Source organism: Rhineura floridana, chromosome 7 (genome assembly GCF_030035675.1).
Source record: "Rhineura floridana isolate rRhiFlo1 chromosome 7, rRhiFlo1.hap2, whole genome shotgun sequence".
Lineage (NCBI taxonomy): Eukaryota > Metazoa > Chordata > Lepidosauria > Squamata > Rhineuridae > Rhineura > Rhineura floridana.
In genome coordinates, this window is record NC_084486.1 from 59,863,768 (window position 1) to 59,886,198 (window position 22,431).

The 22,431-nt window shown below is 40.5% G+C and overlaps 1 protein-coding gene across 2 annotated transcripts in view; it reads right to left on the reverse strand.

Annotated features, from left to right (window-relative positions):
• DOCK1 (dedicator of cytokinesis 1) overlaps positions 1–22,431 on the reverse strand; it is a 702,192-nt gene that overhangs the window by 605,724 nt on the left and 74,037 nt on the right. For both annotated transcript variants that reach the window (XM_061635676.1, XM_061635677.1), the window contains exons 3-5: positions 6,841–6,881; positions 4,773–4,828; positions 2,446–2,542 (exon numbers count right to left, since the gene is read on the reverse strand). In XM_061635676.1, the coding sequence (XP_061491660.1) occupies positions 2,446–2,542; positions 4,773–4,828; positions 6,841–6,881 (194 nt within the window). The remainder of the gene's footprint in view (positions 1–2,445; positions 2,543–4,772; positions 4,829–6,840; positions 6,882–22,431) is intronic.

Here is a 22,431-nt window from a genome sequence, read left to right on the forward strand (position 1 = left end):
ATTTAAAAAGAAACAGATTTAAATCCTCCACAGCTATGAAGTTCACTATGTGGCCTTGAAAATCACCACCTCCAGTCTAACCCATTTTGCATGTTATGAGGTTAAAATTTTGTTCTAAGCTCCTTGGAGAAACTGGGCACAGGGTAACAAATAACAATGGTAGGGCTGAGCAGACTGGAGAAAGAGCATGAGGCTGGTGAAGAATGTCTCTGCCCATGTGCTGCCATGATTCTATAGCAGCGTGAAAGCAGCATGCAGGCATAGCTAAAATTTGGGCAGGGGTTGCACCTGGAGGTGGAGGGCTTGTATTAATTTTATGCACTTCCACATACCACAGTTTCCCCCAATATGCCTGAATCTTCCTTTTGTGCATGAGTGGCTCAGTTTCAAATACAAAGTTGCCAGCGCTCAACTCTTGAATTCAGCATTAGTAGGAGCAAGCGTGGTCAGATGTTGGAATTTAGAACTATTATAGGATTACTTGGGGTGTGTTTTTCCAGAATATTCAACAGGTGTTTGCAAGACACAATAAGAAGAAACAGCTGGAATTTGTTCTTCAAATTTTAGACCAACACAAAAATGCAATGTCTCAATTCTTTATAGGGCATCTAGTTTTTCATTTGCAGAGCAAGCACAACAAAATACTTAGACACAATACATTAAAAAGCAAGAGGTTATAAATAATACTTAACCATCATCCAGTAAAACCATTATTCAATAATATTTCTTCAGTGGTATTTTATGATTCTGAATAGCTTCACTTAGTGATGTTTGCTACAAAAAGCTAAATCCAGTGAAACTACAATCAGTATTATATATCTTACCCCTGATCTGGACATGCATGTAGGTGTGTACAATTAACTGCATGTGTAAACCAAGCAGATTATCAACACTTTGAAACCGCTGGGAGAGGTTATCCGGAGTTTTGGGGTTCGGTGTCACCAATATGCGGATGACACCCAACTCTATTCCTCCTTTCCACCTAATGAAACCAAGGAAGCCATCCAGGTCCTAAACCGCTGCCTGGTATCAGTGATGGACTGGATGGGGACGAACAAGTTGAAACTAAATCCTGACAAGACAGAGGTGCTCCTTGTCAGTCGGAGGGCGGATCAGGGAATAGGGATTCAACTTGTGCTGGACGGGGTTACACTCGCCCTGAAATCTCAAGTTCGCAGCTTGGGAGTACTCCTGGACTCGACTTTGAGCTTGGAGGCGCAGGTCTCTGTTGTCGCCGGGAGTGCCTTCGCTCAATTAAGATTAGTGCGCCAGCTGCGCCCGTTCCTTGACCTGTCAGACTTGACTACGGTAACACATGCCTTAGTTACATCCCGATTAGACTACTGTAACGCGCTCTACGTAGGGCTGCCCTTGAAGACTGCTCGGAAACTTAAATTGGTACAAAGAGCGGCAGCCAGAATGTTAACTGGAGCTGGGTTCAAAGAACATACTACTCCTTTGCTATACCAGCTCCACTGGCTGCCAATCTGTTTCCGGGCACAATTCAAAGTGCTGGTTTTGACCTATAAAGCCTTATACGGCTTAGGTCCAGTCTATCTGTTAGACCGTGTCTCCCTCTATGAACCTGTCCGGATTTTAAGATCATCCGGTGAGGCCCTCCTTACTATTCCATCTTTCTCGCAAGTTCTTCTTGCTGAGACACAGAATAGGGCCTTTTCGATGGCTGCGCCTAGATTGTGGAATTCCCTCCCTAGCGAGGTTCGGTTGGCTTACTCGCTATCATCCTTTCACGCCCAGGTGAAGACTGTTTTATTTAGGCGGGCTTTTAACTGAAAATGTTATAGTTTTAATCTATTTTGATTTAATCTATTTTTAATTGTTTTTAACATGTATATTGGTTGTTCTGATTGTTTATTGTTTTAATTGTGAGCCGCCCTGAGTTCCTCGGAAGAAGGGCGGGGTATAAGTATTTTAAATAATGATAATAATAATATGAACTTGGACAGCACTAATCACCAGGAGGGAGGAGGAAAAAAGAGAATGGCTCTGGATTTAATCCCTCCATTTTAAATGGGGTAGGTGAGAACAGCTTGTAATTTATCATGAGCTTAAAACACATTTTTATACCGAGTCAAACCACTAGAGTCCATATGCCCTAGTACGGGTGACTGACTAGCAGTAGTTCTCCAAGGTCTTAGGCAGAGATCTTTCAGTCCTGCTGCTCAACTTTCCTTTTTAACATGCAAAATCCATATATAACAGGAGTGGCAAACTTGATCTGTCCAGCAAGCCTAATTTGGCCCATGGGCCAGAGGTTTCCAACCACTGGTGTATACCATTCAGCTATGACCCCATAGCCACTGGAATTTCTTAACCGATATCTTTAGCTTGGCTGATTTTGTGAACTAAGTTATGTATGCTTGCAAGGACCAAAGGCACAGGGCTCTCAAAAACAAACACTCATAGGAAACCCACTGTACTTACAATATAGAGCTGCCGCCATATTGTGGACCATTCTCGTAGTGTGGTGGTAACCTCCTGAATGAGTGGTAGCTCACTGGGTGTAACAGTTTCATGCTGTCTAAGAATTTGGGATGTAGTTCATATGGAGGAAGAAAAAATAAAATAGAAAAGACAAGCGTTTTTATTAATCTAATTGCATCAATCATTAGATACTACATTGAATTATGCTGTTCTAAACATTTTTTTATTTAACAACTCATAATCATATCATCCATAAAATGTATTTCATCAGTTACAAAACAGTAATATTGTTTATTGATTTAATTAATTTATATCCCACCCTTCCTCCCAGAAGGAACTCAGGGCTGCAAACAAAAACACTAAAAACACTCTAAAACATGTTAAAAACAAAAGACTTTAAAACATATTAAAACAAAACATCTTTAAACAAACAGCTTTCAAAACATCTTAAAAAGCAATTCTAACACAGATGCAGACTGGGATAATTATTTGGTAGTGATAATAACAATAACAATAATAATAACAATAACAATAATAATAAACCAACTACACATCACGTGTGATTACAAGGGATTCTGTTCAATCCTAAACGTTGCTAGTTTCCAAGACAAGACAAGCTATGTGTTTGTGCCTCTAAATTACTAGATTTAAATAATGCATCACCTGAGTACTGTATTGTACAACTACCACACTACTCAGTATGTCTGAAGTACAGTGCTAACTGAAGGAGCTATGCAATCAATCAGGAAGGTGGCATTATGCAGTAATCAAATGAACAGCACTTTCATAATTTACATTTTTAAAAGGGCATAAAAATAAACCCATCATAGAAGAATAGTTATTTTACACTCAGGCCTGTTTTGGGCAAAGTTTTTGTACATTTTACACTTGCTTGCTTGTTTCTTTTAACCCTTGCAAGTTAATAAGATTACTGTGGACCCCAAGAGCTGTTTGAAATATTTGCAATACTTATTTTAGCAAACCTGAACCACTTCATATTCCATATAACTCTCAACAATTGTGGGGTCTTGCAGTATGTCATCTGCCCCTCCTGCTTTTATTTTTAATTACATTTAACTCATCTAGGCAGGCATATCCAATGAGGTGCCCTCCAGATACTGTTGGATTCCCAACTCCCATCAGCCCAAGCCAGCATGGCCAATGATTGGAAGTCCAGCAACACCTGGAGGACAGCATGTTGGCTCCCCCTATATAAGGTATCAGGGGTCTGATGGACTCCTATCAAAATTAATGGGAAAGTGAAACTTTCAAGCACCTAAACTAACTGAGGCCAAGCAATTTCTCAAAATCAGGTAAGAAAAGTAACTGGATTTATCAGACAGGCAAATGCTATTTTTGTGGTTATACTAGTTCAGTAGCATTGGAAGGAAAGAGAATATTCTGCACATTCTATTAGTGAAAGGATTCCCATTTGCACAATAGAATTTCTCATCCCTCTCCCCACATGGACCTCTGTATGCAACAGGGCCAATCCTTCTATACAAGGGTGGGGAGCCTGCAGCTCTACAGATGTTGCTGAAGTACAACTCCCATCAAACCTGGCCAATGGTCCAATAACATTTGGAAGACCACATGTTCCCCATCCCTCTTCTATAGTCCTTTGTTACTTTAAGGAAAAGCTGGATCAGAGCATAAAAATTTAACTCAGACACATGTACTAGATGCCATCACATGCAGAATTAAATGTCAACTGTTTTGATTGACGTGTATCTAGAATGTTGAACTGCAATGCAAGCAACAGCTTTTTGACTCCTCTGGAATCCATATGGTTGATCTTCAATCTACTTTTTCCTGTTTCATGCCCAGCTGTTCTTATTCATTTTCTCTTTTTCTCAGTCATCATGCCAATACTTTCTGTGTCTATCAGAACAAGGTCCGTGTGTTTGGATGGTCATTTTAGTCAACTACTTCATAGGACGTCTACTATGTCTTCTACAAGCCCTTGGAAGCCTACTATTTCAAACTAAAGTGGCAGGGAAAAATTCACAAGCAGATGAGGGCTGAATCTGGAAAAATAATATTGTTTTGAAAACCCTCTTCTCACATCTTTCCCTGCAAACATAAAACTGAAACAAAACCTCTCAAAACACAGAAAATTGATGATAATACGATTTCAGAGAATTTTACCAGGTAGAGTGGACATTTTTTTGCCACTTGTTCCGTTGCCCTACGCTGATCTTTCAAAGCAGAAAATAAATTTTAGATGTCACTTCTTATGCACAGTCATATATTTATCTATTTTAATGTGCAAATAAGCCATCACATAAATATTTTCATTTGTTAACTCTTTAAGGCCAAAAACTTACCCTTTTCCTTCAACTATTGCTTCCTTAAGCTGTATATAGGTGGCAGGAAATATGCCCTTAAACAAGAACAAGAACATTATTATTACTGGGGGAGAGTTCTGCATTCCCAAAAAAGTTCACAATTAGATTTGTTTTCTATAAATGTTACATGGTTATACACCGCAAGTTTTGAAAGCTGGTTTATCATTACAAGAAGTCTAGGCAAGCTTCGGGTTCATGTACTGCCATGTTGGAGGCAGTATGCTTCTGAATACCAATTGTTGAAAACCACAGGAGAGAGGTGCTCTTGCATTCACGTCTTGCTTTGTGGCTTCCCATAGGCATCTGGTTGGCCACTGTGAGAACAGGATGCTGGACTAGATGGGCCACTGGCCTGATCCTGCAGGGTCTTATGTTCTTATTGTCCTCCAGCACAGTCAGAAAGAAATTCAAAAGTATTTTCTTCCACTTCAAACTAACCAGAGCTTAGCATTATGTGTGGTTAATCTCAATTACAGTTACATGAAACAAACCAACTTTAAACCGTGGGTTATGAAGCTGGCTTGTTTCCTTTAACCACAGTTTAGGGTTAGGACAGAATGCTAAACTGTGATTAACTGAAATCTGAAGCAAAAACTTCCAAAAACCCTCCTCACAACCATACTATAGGCCCAGTGGGAAGGGGAGTGTGCAAATTCAAGGTTTGTACATATAGTGATAAACCATAGTTTATTGTTACATCTGAACATGGTTAGTGTAAACAAGCAGCCAATGTGCCTGATTTTAAACAAAGTTACATGGCTGAATTATGAGGGAGCTCTGGACAGGGCAGATCCACATAACCATTCAAAGCAGTTTCACACACGTTTCTTAAACAATATCCCCCTATGCTACATAGCAAATATTTTTTTAAAACAGAGTAATGACGTAGTTCTTTGGATCCACGTCCTAGGGACTGAACACAGGTTACAATGAATTGCTTTCAATACAACCCTATAAGTAAATCTATCCTGCTGAATCCTTATGAAAGGAATACCTATGAAAAATGCAAGTGGCAGTTGATTTTTAGGCTACAATCCAATGTATGTTATGTTATGGTTTATTTCTAGGCCACCTTTTGGCCAAAAACACCCCCAAGGCGGCTTACACACAAATAGAAAAATAATTACAAAATACAAATAAAAACAATACAATTTACAAAAATTCAAGCCAATACAATCCTAGCATTTCTAAAAAGCAACAACAGCTAAAAACCAAAAGCATTCATCTTCCTGGTAAAGGACAGTCCCCAGAAAAATGTCACTAAGTGCAGGGGTGAGGGGGCAAAACAGGTGGAAAAGCTTGGCCCTCGATGGTCCGTGCAGTCTCATCCCTGCAGCAAATCTATGTTCTCGTTCTCTCTCTCTCTCTCTCTCTCTCTGTGTTTGTGCATGTGTGTGTATATGTATATTTAAATATATTTATGACACAAGTAAATAATTAAAATCAAAGTGTGCTGATTGTGACCTTAAGAATCTGCAAGAATATGAAAAAGGGTAGAGGAATCCATATACTCTAGAGTTCATTTAAGAAAATATCTGACCACAAATGAGTTCTGTGTGTCAGCGATCAGATTTTTTTAAACCAAATATACAGAGATTAATGTCTATATCAGCCAACAGAGTTCTGCTGAATAGTTGCCTGCATACATTTTTATACCTATGGACTTTCTTGAGAGAAACTATTGAACAAATTTTTAATATTTATTAAAAGTAGCATTCACAATCGCCAAGTTTTTATTCCTGTCAACCTATTTCTATAAAAAAAATGAAGTATGTGTGAGGACTAATCAGCAATTTTTATAAAGGACAGTAAATCTTTCAAAGGCACCTGATGCTTCTCAAGAAGCAAGTTCTTTTTATGAGTAATCCATTATTTTAGCAAAAGTATGGAGCCTGCATCAACAGCGTTAGGCACAAAGGCATTTCTAATCTACCTTTCAATTAAAAAAAGTTTCAAAAGGAAGCAGAATCTCTTAAGTAGTTACTGTGAAATACTTAAACCATCAGATAAAAAATTGCATTTATTACTATGGGAACAAAATACTTACTTTTTTGGATTTTTTCCTTAAAGTATAACCTCTGTACCAACCTAGAAAAGAAGATTTCTTAATAAGCTTTTGTAAACTAACTGGAAGACATCTCCCTACAGATCTTCAGTGTAAAGCACATCAATGCCACATAACCTGCCCTTCAAAATGTTATACACAGCAAAGCAACAGATAGTAACTATCCATGATGCAGTTAGCATGCCGCTTTTTCAATCCACAAATGGTGTGTTTGTCTTTCATAATAGTGAATTTGTTTTGAATGTTTGATTTAAGATTTTTATGTATAGGTAGGTTTGTATTTTGTCATGTGATTGACATGAGAAAATATAAAAATGTCAGAGAAGTTTCTAAGACATCACATTTATTATTAATTTATTAATTAATTAATTTTATATCCTTCCCTTCCTCCCAAAGGCAGCCCAGGGCAGCAAGCAAGAGGTAAGTCTTTCGCACATATTTTCAAAAGGCAATCTGGGATTCCTAAAATCAAACAGCAATCTTCAAGTCTCTTAATTTTGGGACAGGCCAAATGACTGCACCAGAGTTAATTCCAGGAAGTTGATTTAGAATTGCCCTCTATGTAAACTGCAAATAGATTCCTCCAGCACAAGTCCCTAATATAAATACACTCAAACCACAGTAAATTTTAGCTTCCAATATTTAATTTAATTTGCTGAAATTCCAAGAAAATAATATCTAACTTAAAAATAGTCACATTAACAGGTTTTTTTTTAAAAAAAACACAGACTTCTAGGCCAGCTTTCAAAATATAAACCTTTTCCTCACTCACAACCAAAAAATACAACAACAAAATTAAAAACTTCTAATTAAAAACAAACTAAACTAAAAACATCCTCAGGGCCACCTAAAAGATAACAGGGAAGAAGCTGATCATACCTCTTGGTAAATATGGGCTGCCACTTAAAAATTCCTGTCTTTCTTACCTTCCAACTTACTTGCCGCTATCATCCCACAGGGTCTTTGAAGTTTATCTGAACGCTCAAGCAGGTTCATATGGGTGTATATGGTCCTAAATACTTTACGGCTTTAAATGTTAGCACTAGCACTCTGAACCTGGCTCAGAAGTGAATAAACAGCCAGTCCAGTTGATGCAGATCTGATCCAAAGGCTTTTTTTTGCCCAATTAGCATTCTGCACTAGCTGAAACTTCCAAAACAGTCTTCAAAGGCAGCCCCATGTAACGCACAATACAAATAGTCTAACCATGTGGTGACCAGAATATCTTGTACAGTCCTATATATGTCCTTATCATATACAGCGGAATTACAATACCTGACATCTTCCCAAAATGGAATAGAATGCTTTTCACCAGAACTTACTTGGTTTCTTAGAATGCTGTTTGTATGATCAGATGTGATTAATAATGCCAGAGCAGTGACTTGATATAAAAGGGGTCCTTGCTCTTATGATTAAAAACTGTGCTCACCAGCAGGGCTAGCTTTCAAGGCAATGATAGTCTGGGCAAAATATATTTTTTCCCCAATCCATCTCCATGCTTCATATACTGAAGCCTGCAGCTTACTAAAATTAGCAGCTTCTCCTTTTACATTCAATGCCCAAGTATTGTTTCTCCGGACCTGATATAAAAATGTATAACACCATCCCCTTTCCTGCAATGAAATGCCTTGCCTGGTTTGAAAATCTAAAAAGCAAATTGCTGTCCTTTACTTTCTTAGTTCCCTTTCTTTAATCTCTTTATGTTTGAGTATTTAAAGGCAGTCACCAGTGAAGCACTGCCCAACCTAAAGCTCCAAACCGATAGCCCAGTCCCTTCTCTGTTCCTTACACTTACATTCAATACATTACCTATAGCTCAGGGTCCTGTCTCTGCTCCTTACATTTATTATACAGCCACAAGAGTGGCTGTATACTATAGCCAGCATGGATGTTTCACATTCCGCAATGTTAAATTGAAAATACCCCCATGCCATTCTGATGCTTCCCATAAGCTCATTTCAAAACGAAACCTTACAAAACTTACAGTCCTGAACTCAGAAACGCTTGCTTAACAACCCCCTCAATTTTCATGATGATACACAAAACAGTCTGAGAGAATAGAGAGTTCAAAATCTAAAAAGAGAGAGAAAAACCCCAGAACCCTTTTGGACTTTTTTCTCTAAAAGTTCTCATAATCTGTTGAAATTCATTAAAAATCATCCATGTTCACAGAGTACCTGTAATCCTAATACTGACCTTGCCCCATACTCTGACCTTCATCTTCCGCAGTTTAAAAGTTAAAAAAATGCCTGGCTGATTTTTAATTAATTTAAGAAATTTGGGCTTGAAGCCAATGATAACGTGGGGCATGCTCAGTAAGAACCAACTGTCAGTGTTCTAAAAGCCTCACAGCTGCTGGGCTTGGCTAATCAGAGGGCCACAGCCACACCAGACTTTGATTTCACTTGAGACAGTCATGGCTTCCCCCAAAGAATCCTGGGAAGTGTAGTTTGTGAAGGGTGCTGAGAGGAGACTTCTATTCCTCTGAGAGAATGGTTTAACAGTCAGCCACTCTGATTGAAGGAACAGGGCGTCTCCTAGCAACTCTCAGCACCCTTCACTAACTACACTTCCCAGGATTCTTTGAGAAAAGCCATGACTGCCTAAAATGAAATAACAGTCTGGTGTGGATGTGGCCAGGGACAGCTTTGTTTTACATTTGGGTGGGAGGCTACATGTGCCTGCTGTAGAATAAAAATATCTGTAGAATAAAAATATCTCCTCTCTGAGATATTGGACTGCCCTACAAATTTGCTCAGAGGCACGTTACCAAATTCTTCCAACCTACACAGCAAGTGGATTGGACTGTGAAAGACCAACCCAAATGGTGTTTGCATTTTGACAAATTTGTAGGGAAGTCCAATATCTCAGAGAGATCAGGTGTCCTGCTCCCCTAGTGCATTCACTATAGCTGCCCATTTTCCCTGCTTTTTAAAGTTTGATAGAAATATCTGTGGGCTATAGGTACATTCTTAAACTGCAAGGTTTTTTGCCTATTAGTGAATGTTCAGTACAGTACCTCACATTTAGAGACACTCGGGAGTTGTTTCTGTCCACCTGTTCTGGTCTATCACCTTTGGATAGCACAGCCAATCACAATCATTGCTATGATCCCGCCCTTATCTCCAGGGGTGGTGATGGTGGTGGTGATTGATTAATAATAATAATAATAATAATAATAATAATAATAATGAGGAGGGGGGGCTTAGGGAGGGCAGAGATCCCTCCGCATCTCCATTTTGATTTTATTTCCCATAGAATAACTAACCAAATCAGGAGTCTCTCAGAAATGCACTGAAAGTTCCATAGCATTAGGGCAGGGCTATGAATAGCCTCCCCAGTGCTCAGGCATGCATTTCAATCTGAGCCAATCAGATACAAGCATTTGCAAGCTGCTTGCTGCTCTTCTGTGAGGCCCTTTCCCCTCATTTTGCAAGCACCACCTTAAAACAGCAACTTTTTTTTTCTTTTCTGTGATTAGCCAGCCTTCCAGTCTTTGAAACCAGCGATATATCACTGAGAGTTCATTGTTCAATGCACACACACGAACACACTCTTGTGAGAGAAGGAGGAGTATACGATCCCAAAAGTATGTTTAGCTGGCATGACAGTGTGGGTGTAATCTGGTTTCTTCATAGGCTGGACTGGGCCCTACTTTTTGTAGAGAAGAGAGGTGAGAAAGGAGATTCTTAGTGGCAAATAGCCCCTAAAATGTTTGGCTGGCACCATAATGGGGGGGGGGGAGAGAGAATCTGGTTTCTTCATGGGCCAGACTGAACCTTTTTTATTGTCAGGAGAGAGGGAAGGGGAGATTATTTGTGGAAATCTATCCCCCAAGATGTTTGGCTAGAATCACAAGGTGTTTGTGTGGAACCGGGCGGAGCTATTTAAGGTGGTACGAGGCCTGTTACATTCTGGCCCTCCTGATACTAAGGAAATATCGGAAGCCCGCTGTAACGAATTTGCGGAGCACTTCCAAGATAAGATTGACTGCATCCGTCGGGACTTGGACTCTGACATTATGACAGTTGAATCCATTGAAGTGTCCAGAGCACGGCCTTGTCCTTTATTATTGGATGAGTTTCAGTTGGTGCAGCTTGAGGAAGTGGACAAGGTACTTGGAATGGTGTGGGCGACCATGTCTGCTCTGGACCCTTGCCCATCTTGGCTGGTGAAGGCTGGCAGGGCTGTAACCACCAGCTGGGCCAAAGAGGTGATAAATGCCCCCTTGAGAGAGGGAGTAGTCCCTGGTAGTCTTAAGGTGGCAGTAGTGAGACCTCTTTTAAAGAAACCTTCTTTGGACCCAGATATTTTGAATAACTATAGACCGGTGGCGAATGTCCCTTTTTTGGGCAAGGTTTTGGAGCGGGTCGTCGCCACCCAACTCCAGGCGCTTTTGGATGAAACTGATTATCTGGATCCGTTTCAATCCGGTTTTAGGTCCGGTTTTGGCACTGAAACAGCCTTGGTCGCCCTTTATGATGACCTCTGACAGGAGAGGGACAGGGGGAGTGTGACCCTGTTGATTCTCCTTGATCTCTCAGCGGCGTTTGATACCATCGACCATGGTATCCTTCTGGGGAGGCTTGCGGAGTTGGGAGTTGGGAGCACTACTTGGCAGTGGCTCTGCTCCTACTTAGCGGATCGTCACCAGAAGGTAGTGCTTGGGGAACATTGCTCGATACCCTGGACTCTCCATTGTGGAGTCCCTCAGGGATCAGTTTTGTCCCCTATGCTTTTTAACATCTACATGCAGCCTCTGGGTGCGGTCATCAGGAGTTTTGGAGTGCGTTGCCATCAGTACGCTGATGACACGCAGCTCTACTTCTCCTTTTCACCTTCTTCAGGTGAGGCTGTCGATGTGCTAAACCGTTGCCTGACCGCGATAATGGACTGGATGAGAGCTAATAAACTGAAACTCAATCCAGACAAGACCGAGACACTGTTGGTGAACTCTTTTTCTGCCCAGATGGTGGATGTTCGACCTGTTCTAGATGGGGTTACACTCCCCTTGAAGGAACAGGTTCGTAGTTAGGGCATCCTTTTTGACCCTTCCTTGTCGCTTGAGGCTCAAGTGGCCTCAGTGGCACGGAATGCGTTTTACCATCTTCGCTTAGTCGCCCAACTACGCCCCTATCTGGACAGTGACGATCTTGCCTCAGTTGTTCATGCTCTGGTAACCTCTAGATTGGATTACTGTAATGCGCTCTACGTAGGGCTGCCCTTGAAGACAGTTCGGAAACTACAGCTAGTGCAAAACGCGGCAGCCAGGCTGTTGACGAGGACCAATCGGTCCGCACATATAACACCTGTCCTGGCCCGTTTGCACTGGCTACCTGTTTGTTTCCGAGCCAGATTCAAGGTGTTGGTTTTGACCTATAAAGCCTTACACGGTGTGGAACCGCAGTACCTTGTGGAACGCCTCTCCTGCTATGAACCTACCCGTCAACTTCGTTCAGTATCTAAGGCCCTCCTCCGGGTACCAACTCATCAAGATGCCTGGAGGATTACTACTAGATCTAGGGCCTTTTCTGTGGTGGCCCCCGAATTGTGGAACAGCTTACCAGAGGAGATACGCCTGGCGCCTTCGGTATTTTCTTTTAGGCGCCAGATTAAGACATGGCTATACTCCCAGGCATTTTAATGTTTAATGTTAATGTTTATGTGAATGTTTTAAATTCTCCTGTTATTTGGAATGGATTTTATTGTAACATTGTATTTTAATCTCTGTTTTGTACACCGCCCAGAGAGCTACTAGCTATGGGCGGTTTAAAAATGAAATAAATAAAATAAATAAATAAATAAACTGGACCCTATTTATTGTAGGGGAGAGGGATGGGAAATGAGATTCTTGATGGCAAACTCTCTTAAAACTCTTTGGCTGGCATCGTAAGTGTGGGAAGGGGACAGAAACTGCTTTCTTCATTGGCTGGACCTGGACTGGACCTTTTTTATTGTCAGGGTGGGAAGGAGGGGAGATTATGGTGGCAAACTGTCCCAAGAATGGACTGGGCGGGACTGAACCTTTAAAATTTAGTTTTATTTATTTAAAGTTTCTGAGTATTTGCTATGGGCTTATGCAAGATAATTAACTCCCATTAGCAATACAAGCAAGAAATTATTATAATTATTTTAATTAAAACAAAAAACCTTAGCAGTAATTTCAAGAGTACCAGATGTTTATTTTCTCTCTGAGCCCAGGCCTGCCTTTAATAATGGGGTGTGGGGGCGTGGAAGAGAGCAGGAGAGTATTTGAAAACAGACATCCTGGCAATCCAGTTAGCAAAGCATGTGTGAGGTTGTTGCATACTTCCAGCCCCAATTTCACTTTGTGTTAGGAGGTGGAATCTGTGTAGATGTGGTTGATCAAAAGGAGAAGGAATTCTGAGTTGAGCAAATCCCTGCTTTTATAAAGAAAACCAAGAAATTTAGAGATACTTTGCATGAATGTCAGTTGGTTAGTTGCCTGCTTGGGATGGGGTCGTACTTTCTCTGAAAGAGGAGGTCTGTAGTCTGGGGGTGCTCCTGGATCCATCTTTGTCACTAGAGGCCCAGGTGACCTCCGTGGCTAGGAGTGCCTTTTACCAGCTTCGGCTGATGAGACAGCTGCAGCCGTTTCTGGGCCGGGATAACCTGACCACTGTTGTCCACGCACTGGTAACCTCCAGGCTGGATTACTGTAATGCGCTCTCTGTGGGGCTACCTTGAGGTTAGTCTGGAAGCTGCAGCTGGTGCAAAATGCGGCGGCGAGACTGTTCACTGGGGCAGGGTATCGCCAACATGTCACCCCGCTGTTGAAAGAATTGCACTGGCTGCCCATTTGCTACCAGGCCAAGTTCAAGGTTCTAGTTTTGGTGTACAAAGCCCTATACAGCTCGGAACCAAGATACCTGAAAGACCATCTTACCCCTTATATACCCAGTCAACCTCCTGCAGATACCATCTTTTCAGGAGATTCGTTGTGCCCAATATAGGAAATGGACCTTTAGTGTGGAGGCACCTACCCTGTGGAGTTCCCTCCCCTTAAATATTAGGCAGGCGCCATCTCTGCTATCTTTTCGGCACCTTTTGAAGACTTTCCTCTTTCAACAAGCCTTTTAAGTTGAGACCTATCCCAGTCTGCATCTGTGTTAGAATTGCTTTTAATGTTTTCTTTAATAATATGCTTTAACCCTTTTTTTTTAAAGAGGTTTATAAAGCTTTTTTTAAAATGTTTTTAACATTGTTTTGTTTTAATGTATTTTAAGGTCTTTTATTATGTTTTAAAGTGTTTTTAGCATTTCTGTTTGCTGCCCTGGGCTCCTGCTGGGAGTAAAGGGGGGATATGAATCAAGTAATAAATAAATAAATAAATGTCTGAGTCCCCACACCAGTGGAAACCTGGAGGAACTTACAGAACTTCCTGCTACAGTATTCAGAACTGATCATATGGTGTGAAAGACTCCTTTTTCTAATACTTGGCTTCTTGTTTTTCCCACATGCCATATCTTTTTCTCTGAGGAATAGGAGGTTACAGGATTGGTTTTATTTTTTAAACAAAGAAACTCTGAAAATCTTTAGCTAGTGATTATTATCCATCATAGTTGAAAACACTGTTCCAAATCAGGGAGTTTCTCTCTGCATACCAGAGAAAAGGCAGGCATAGCTTAAATATAATATTTGTGTGACACCTAGTCTCACATATATAATGGTTAACTATACCAAGAAGATATGATTTAGCTGTGATTACCAACATACTCCTATTCATTTTACTTAGAAGTAAGCTCCACTGTGTTCATTTAAGTGGGTGTAGAACTGAACCCTGGTCTTCCAGGTCCTAGCCCAACACTCCTACCTTTATATTTATAAATTACAGATGCTCATTTTAAATATTTATGATTTAAAAATGTATTATCAAGTTGCCCAAATGTGTATTTTCTGTTCTTTTTACTCTTCACTTGAGTTCTTTGCATGGTTTAGGATTGGCACTGGAGGCAGCAGCACTCTTGTGCCTTGTGTGTGGCAAGCAGAAATTATTGTGAATTAAAAGTGGATTTGGATGAACTTGAACTGTTTTGTTCCTTTTTAAAATGAACTTTCCATGCGCTGCTGGTTACTAACACAATCCTCTTCATCTTATTCAGAAGCAACAGTAGGGCCACGCTTGTCGGTGCCCTGCTTTTCGGCGTTCCGCTGTCAGCTTGAGCACGGCGGGTGAAGCTCCCCGCGCTACAGCTGATCACACTCTGTCAGCTGGATCACAGTGTGTGGAGCTCCCCGTGCTACAGCTAATCACATGCTCCAGCTGATCAGCTGTAGGGCAGGGAGCTCCTGCCCTACAGCTGAGTAGGGCCCTACTTTCCGGCGGTTTTCACTTTTTGGCGGGGGCCTGGAACGGAACCTGCCGTATGAGTGGGGCCCTACTGTAAATGTGAATTTCCAGCAACTCACTGTGTGTGTGCATGTTTTTATTATTAATTAATTAATTAATTAATTAGATTTTTATACCGCCACATAGCCGAAGCTCTCTGGGCGGTTCACAACATGTAAACATCCAAACAATTAAAACATTATTAAACAACTAAAAATGCAGAAAGATTATACCAAAAACCCAAACATAATTAAACACATAGACGAGTACAAAACTCAATACTAAAATATTAACTGTTAAAAAAGTATTAAACTGGTTAAGATGTTAAGATGTTAAATATTAAAATAATTATATATTAAATGTTAAAATGTTAAATGGTAAAATGCTTAAAATGCCTGGGAGAAGAGGAAGGTTTTTACCTGACGCCGAAAAGATAGTAACGTTGGCGCCAGGCGTACCTCATCAGGGAGAGAATTCCATAGTTTTTCAACATGATTGGGAGAGCATTACTGAATGAGCAGAGATCTAGGTTTCTGTTCATTACTGAGGAGATACGACTTGACTGTGTGCACACTCATGAGGGAGAGCACAGGACTAAAGTTCTGTTAGGTGCTCAGTATTATTAAAACTGCCATTTTTAAGTGTCCACTGTTTCTTTGCAAAGAACAAGGATAAGGAAAGAATCAGAACTACAGAAGCAGTGGTGGCCACACTGTTTTTCTCCCATCACTTTACAGTTTAGTTAGGTGCTATTTGTAAAACCACAATCCTCAAATGTCCACAGTATGTTTGCAAGGGAGGAGAACGGGAAGAAAACAGCAAGTTGGCTGTGACATCATTGGCTTCACCTCCATAGCCCACCAGCCACTACTGGCAGACACACAACACAGCATGGCATGTTATCTATATTAATTATATACATGAGTGGCAAATGCTACTTAGGCACCATTATTAGAATATCTAGTATCAGTCCTTCTTCACTCTTTAGACCAGAAGGCTGAATTCTTTTACTCACATAGACTCTAGGGTCCATTAATCCATTCAACAGTGCTGGTTCCCACTGTTTTGGGGATCTCAATGACCCCAATTACTATGGTGTTAGTCTCTTGCTCCTGCTGCCAACCAGATGACACATCCTATTGGCTCCTACTACCTGTCCACAGGAAATGCCAGCAGCAACTGAGGAACCTTGTGACTTTTAGTTCTTGAGAATATGAAACTCATGTCTCCAACTCTCAAAACAGAATTTCTAGAGTTCCCTGTACAAGTGTTCTATTCGTTTTGAAGGGAGGACTGAATGAACATCGGTAGGACATGCTTTCCTTTTAAAAATGTTGTTTGTTTTGTTTTAGCAATGCTGTTGATTGTCTCTAGCAAACTTAAAAGAGCTGGACACCCCACACCCACAACGTGGTGCCCTCCAGATGTTGCTGATATAACTCCTATCTGCCCAAGCCAGTATGGTTAACAGTCAGGGATTATGGGGAGCTGTTATTCAAACCATCTGCAGGGCACCACTTTGGCTTCTGCCCTACACAGATACACCAAATGAAGTTTTATGAAATTTACCCTAAATATTGTTCCTGATGACAACCAGCTAGCAGTCCAGGTCAGCTCTCTAGGCCTGGATAGAAGCCTTCCCCCAATTTTACCCTACCTTGGGTCCAACAGAGTCTCCTTCACTAAACACAACCTCTTTGAGGGCTCATGGCCTGTCTTCTTAGTAACCCTCAGACCAGAGCATTTCTGGTTCTAACACCAGGCAGCACTTTTTATAGGCAAGTCTTGGATATGATGCACCTAATAAGATGGACAGAGCAGATAATCCTGTTTGTCTGGTTAGTATCACATAAGCAACAGAACTATTTTATTTGCTGATGGGTGGGTATTTAAATAAACACATTTTAGCAAGATTTTTGTATTGCCTGTAGCAGTACAAGTGTTCCTTCTCCAAAGCACTCATTGTGAAGGTGCCAGAAGCGTTTCTCCCCTTTTCAGCTACCTATACAGATCTTTTCCATTGGCAATCCTATTGTAATATTATTTTTTTCAGCCCATCGAAACATTTCTCACATTTGTGGAGGCAGGATGCCATTGCAGGGAAACAAAGAGGTAATTTCTCATTCACTATATTCCCCCCTCTGTCCAATCCACAACACATCTGCAAGAGATCAGTGTTTCATGCTGTTATTGCTACCAAGCCCATTCTGGCTTAGTATGACTGTTTAATTAAAAAAGAAATCTCACACACAATAGTCATTCACACAGAGTGATGGTGCTGTGCCAGGCAAATTGTGAGGGATCTTTCATACAAACTGTACCCAATTCAGCACAAAACTGGCAAGCAAACCTGCATTGTAAACTCTTCTGTATGTCAGTAAATATTGGTCCTTTTTCTCTTGATCCTCTAGAGAGGCCATGGACAAATTTTACAACAAAGATGGTAAAAAGACTACTCTGTATCTACATAGCTAATTTCTTCCCATTAAAACCTTGCTTTTGTACAAGCTATGTTGAGGGACTGACTGCCTCATCTAAGAAAGATTATCCACATATACTCCAGGAACGATACAGAATCTCTTACCTGCCCACCAAACTGTTTTACAGTCAAATGGATTGCAGATAAAAAGCTTCATAAATAAAAACGGAAGAGCACTTTCTTGTACAGCCTAGTTGTCAGAAAATCATGAAAAGTTTTTCCAAAAAGATTTTTTGGAGGGGGGGAGGGGACACAACACAAGACAGTTACCATTTCTACCAAATGATTTAGGAAGATATCCTTAACCTCTAAGAAGCTTGCATTTTCTGAAGTACTAAGCAATAGGGTCATAACAGCTTCCAGTAATGATAAGGTCCAAGAGTTTATTATCAAGCATCATTCACAGTGCCCCTGACATAGTTGTACGTAACAACTGGTAGCCCCTATGGGGATATATAGGGCAAAATTGCATGCAAGCTTAAAAACATGGTTTAACCGCACATAGTATCACCTGCTGGGGTGGGCAATCAAGATCACAGCAAGTAGGTGTGGGTTTAACCCTTTCCTCCCATGCCATAGTCCTAACCCAAATTCACTCCTCCTGATACTGCTATTTGGCACTGAAGTGAAGCATCCATTGGCACCAATGAAAGCTTACTTCTCAGGTCTCACCAGTTAGATTTTTTTGAAATATTAAGCAGTATATAAAATACCATTAAGTAAATAATAGCCCTCTCCATGCTCCTGATCAGCCCCCCCAGCAGCTACAATCTACAGTAAAAAATGCATACAATGTTAAATCACATGTTAAAATCACATGTAGTTTGACCCATAGTGTCCTGTGTATCTACACACATCTAGCCAGTTCAAAGGGGGAATGTACATCTGCTTTGCACAAAAGGCTGACTATAAACAATGGCGTCACTTGTAGGACTAGAGCAACTAACTATACAGAATATCTAAATTATACTTAGTTTTGCTAACTACAAACCAATATAATTTCAGTTTTGCACTTTAAAGAAGAGGGTATATGACTTGCTCACAGCCTTGCAATGTGTTTGTTCCTAAGATCAGATGTGAATTCAGTTACCCAAGCAATTAAGACCAATGTTATTTCCATTAGACTAGACTGGGTCCAAATGGCACATTTTTCCACACTTCTTCAATGAAAATTATTGACCCTATAATGTTAAGGTAACAGGCAGAGGCAAAGGTAGTTTTGACAATCCAGTGAAGTAGTTCTTGTTGGATTACAGACCATCAACTAAGGCTGCAATCCAATGCACATTTACCTGGGAGTAAGTCCCATTGAACCCAATGAAGCTTACTTCTGAGTAGGCATGTACTGGATTGCAGCCTAAGATGGCTTTTGTTGTTGTTATCAATGAAAGATGGTTAGCAGTTCATACAAAACTGTCCAATTCATTATTCCACTAAAAAATCTTAATTAAACATATTCCTCAATGTTCTGAACTTTGAGACACATATTTACACTGATAGCATTAAAATGCGATTCTCAATTGCCTAGTTCTTCAATAGTGCAATTAAGCAATTTTAATGGCAATTTTGTGTTCATGCCCTAAGCTATATAATTTTTCTAAGTGTTTAGCTGCCTGATTTTAATCAGGTGTGGAACCAGCAAAATACTATTGAGGCTTTAGAGGATTCCAAAGAGAGCCTCATAAATGGACATATCTATACACTTGTCAGTGTTTATACAGTAGGGCCCCACTCATAAGGCAGGTTAGGTTCCAAAGCCCCGCCGAAAAGCGAAAACTGCCAAAAAGCGGATCAGCTGTAGCACGGGGTGTGGAACCTAACCCGCTGATCACGCTGGAGGAGAAGATCAGCTGTAGAGGGCTACAGCTGATCTTCCCCTCCTCCGGCGCAATCAGATCGAGCATGGGAGTCTGATCGTGCCAGAAGAGGAGATCAGCTGTAGCGCTCTACAGCTGATTTTCCCCTCCTCCGGTGCGATCAGAGCGGGAGTTTGATCGCACCAGAAGAGATCAGCTGTAGCGCTCTACAGCTGATCTTCCCCTCCTCCAGCAAAATCAGCTGGAGAGTGGGGAGCTCCAGCCCCCCCTCCAGCTGATCACCCCACTGGTGCCGTATTAGCGGGGTGCCAAAAAGTGGGGCGTTGAGAAGCAGGGACCTACTGTATAGTAAAACAACTGTGGTTAAAAAAACAGCATGCACTTCTGTGGCTAGATAAATAGTACTATCTGAGTTAAGTTTATCCATTCAAAACAGCATTGTAACACTGACCTACAGACATTCTTTTGGCATCTTAATGTAACATGTTATTAACTAGTCAATGAAGAAGATAATTAAGAATGAGGTGATTAAACTTATTAATTTTCAAATGGAAATTACCAAACATTACCAAGATTTTCAAAGCTGACCAACAAAACATTTCTAGCAAGCCGCCTCAATGTACTCCAGCAGAAATCAAAACCTAAAAGTCCTAACAGAGAATTTGCTCATATTAAATACCGAGGACTGAGAATATTGGCTGAACTGCAGGCAACTACTATGTTTACACATAGGCCACACATAAGTTCTCAAAGCTTTACCTGGAAAAAAGGTTTTCAAAGCCAAGGAAATGTATCCTGAAATCTCCCTTCATGTCGTTTTTAAAAAATGGTGGCTGGTGGAATGATTTCTTTTGAATGCTTAAATGCAGCATTCCCATAAATACTCTATTTTTATTATTCTAATTTTGTATTTGACTTGTCTTTGATGCCGCTTTGACTTGGCATGTTTATACTTTAAGCAGTGCGTTATCTATGGATGCACGTGCAGCTTTGCACATGGAGCTATGAGAATACACCCAAGACCTGGCCCCAGAAATTCTATATGTATTCAAATTGACTCAGAACTTTAGGATGTCTATTTGTCTAAGATGTCTAGCATGCACAGCAGCTCCAAAGAAAGGAATTAAAATGTTCCATTGCTATACTTCCCTAAGAAAGAGTAACAAAATATAACTGAACACTTAGTGCAAACGAATTAGTATAGCAAAATTCTGGACAGGTCATAATTTTACCTTTGAGGGGTCCCTTATTTTTCAGGTCTGGATTGATTTGAAATATTTACCGATTATTAAAACTACAATGCAGCATATAAGGAATCCATGCTATATGTACTGCAATTGGATGTCAATCATCAGTAGAATTGGTACGACAGACAAAAAACATTTTAAAAAGCATAAGTACTAAAGGCAGGCCATCTCCAGCTGTTTTGCCTTTCTTTTAACAATACTGGGTCTACCAAGGATTCATTTGCAAGACAAACACAGGGTTACACACTACATACTGTCGATTAAATAAGGACATATCAACTATGTAGAGTGAGTAACCTATGTTTGTTTAAATAACATATCAAATTATGGTTGAAATTCTAAGGGCAATCTATGTTTTAAGCATAATTTCCCACATTCAGGTGCAACAGCCTTACACGGCACGGGCCCACAATACCTGGTGGAACGTCTCTCCCAATATGAACCTACCCGTGCACTACGCTCAACATCGAAGGCCCTCCTCCGGGTGCCTACTCAGAAAGACGCCCAGAAGGCAACCACAAGAAAGAGGGCCTTCTCGGTAGTGGCCCCCGAACTATGGAACACCCTTCCTGACGAGGTACGCCTGGCGCCTACTTTACTATCCTTTCGGCACCAGGTGAAAACCTTCCTCTTTGCCCAGGCATTTTAATATTTTTAATATTTTTAACATTTTAGTATTTCAGTATTTGTATTTAATGTTGTATTTGTTAGTTATATGTTTTATTTGTTTGTTTAATTGTTGATTTGAGAATTAGATGGTTTTTAATATTGAAATGTAAAGATATATTTTTATTTGTTGTACACCGCCCTGAGAGCTTTGCTATGGGCGATATAAAAATTGAACTAACTAAATAAATAAATAAACAGCAAATTGTGGTCAGTTGAGAAAAGCCTTGGCATAGCTCTTCTCAATTCCACTTGTGCACTTGCCAAATCACAGATGGATATTACATCTGAATAAAGCCTACATGTCTATAACTGAATTTATGCTGCTTCTCTGTTTGCATATGTCATTGTCATGAGGCAGCATGCAACAACTAAACTTGAATTTAAAAATCACATAAAACAAATGAAAGAGGGAGAGCATGCCTTTTGCTAGCACATGTGATAGAGACCCCTTACTGTGCATTTTATGCAAGCAGCCTTTCTAGGGTTGTAAAGCATCACTTGGAACAGCACAACTGCATCTTTCAATTGTATCTGAAAAGGTCAGAGGAAAAAAGCTAGAGGAAGAGCAAGTAAACATACATATTGATGAGAAAGAAAATAAGGTCCCAGTCCTGAAAGGAGATTGGCGGCAGGGGGAGAAATCAATAAAACCTATGCCCCGGCAGATGTGAAAGAGCTGCAGCTTTTATACTATTTATGTCTAGATGCACACAAATGGGATTGAAAACAGATCACATATAAAATCAGACAAGTAATGCTAAAGGTAAATAGAAATAAACACTAAAAGTTCTTATTCTGGTGGTAGGAATGTCAGATAAGGACTAGGAAGATCGGGGTTCAGTTCTTCACTCAGCTGCGAACTTCACTGGGTGGGCTTGGACAAGTCACTCTCAACCTAGCCTACCTCACAGGGTTGTTGAGAAGATAAAATGGCAATAATCCTATAAACTGCCCTGAGCATCTTGGAGGAAAGGTGTAATATAAACATAATAAATAAAGACAATCTTCAAA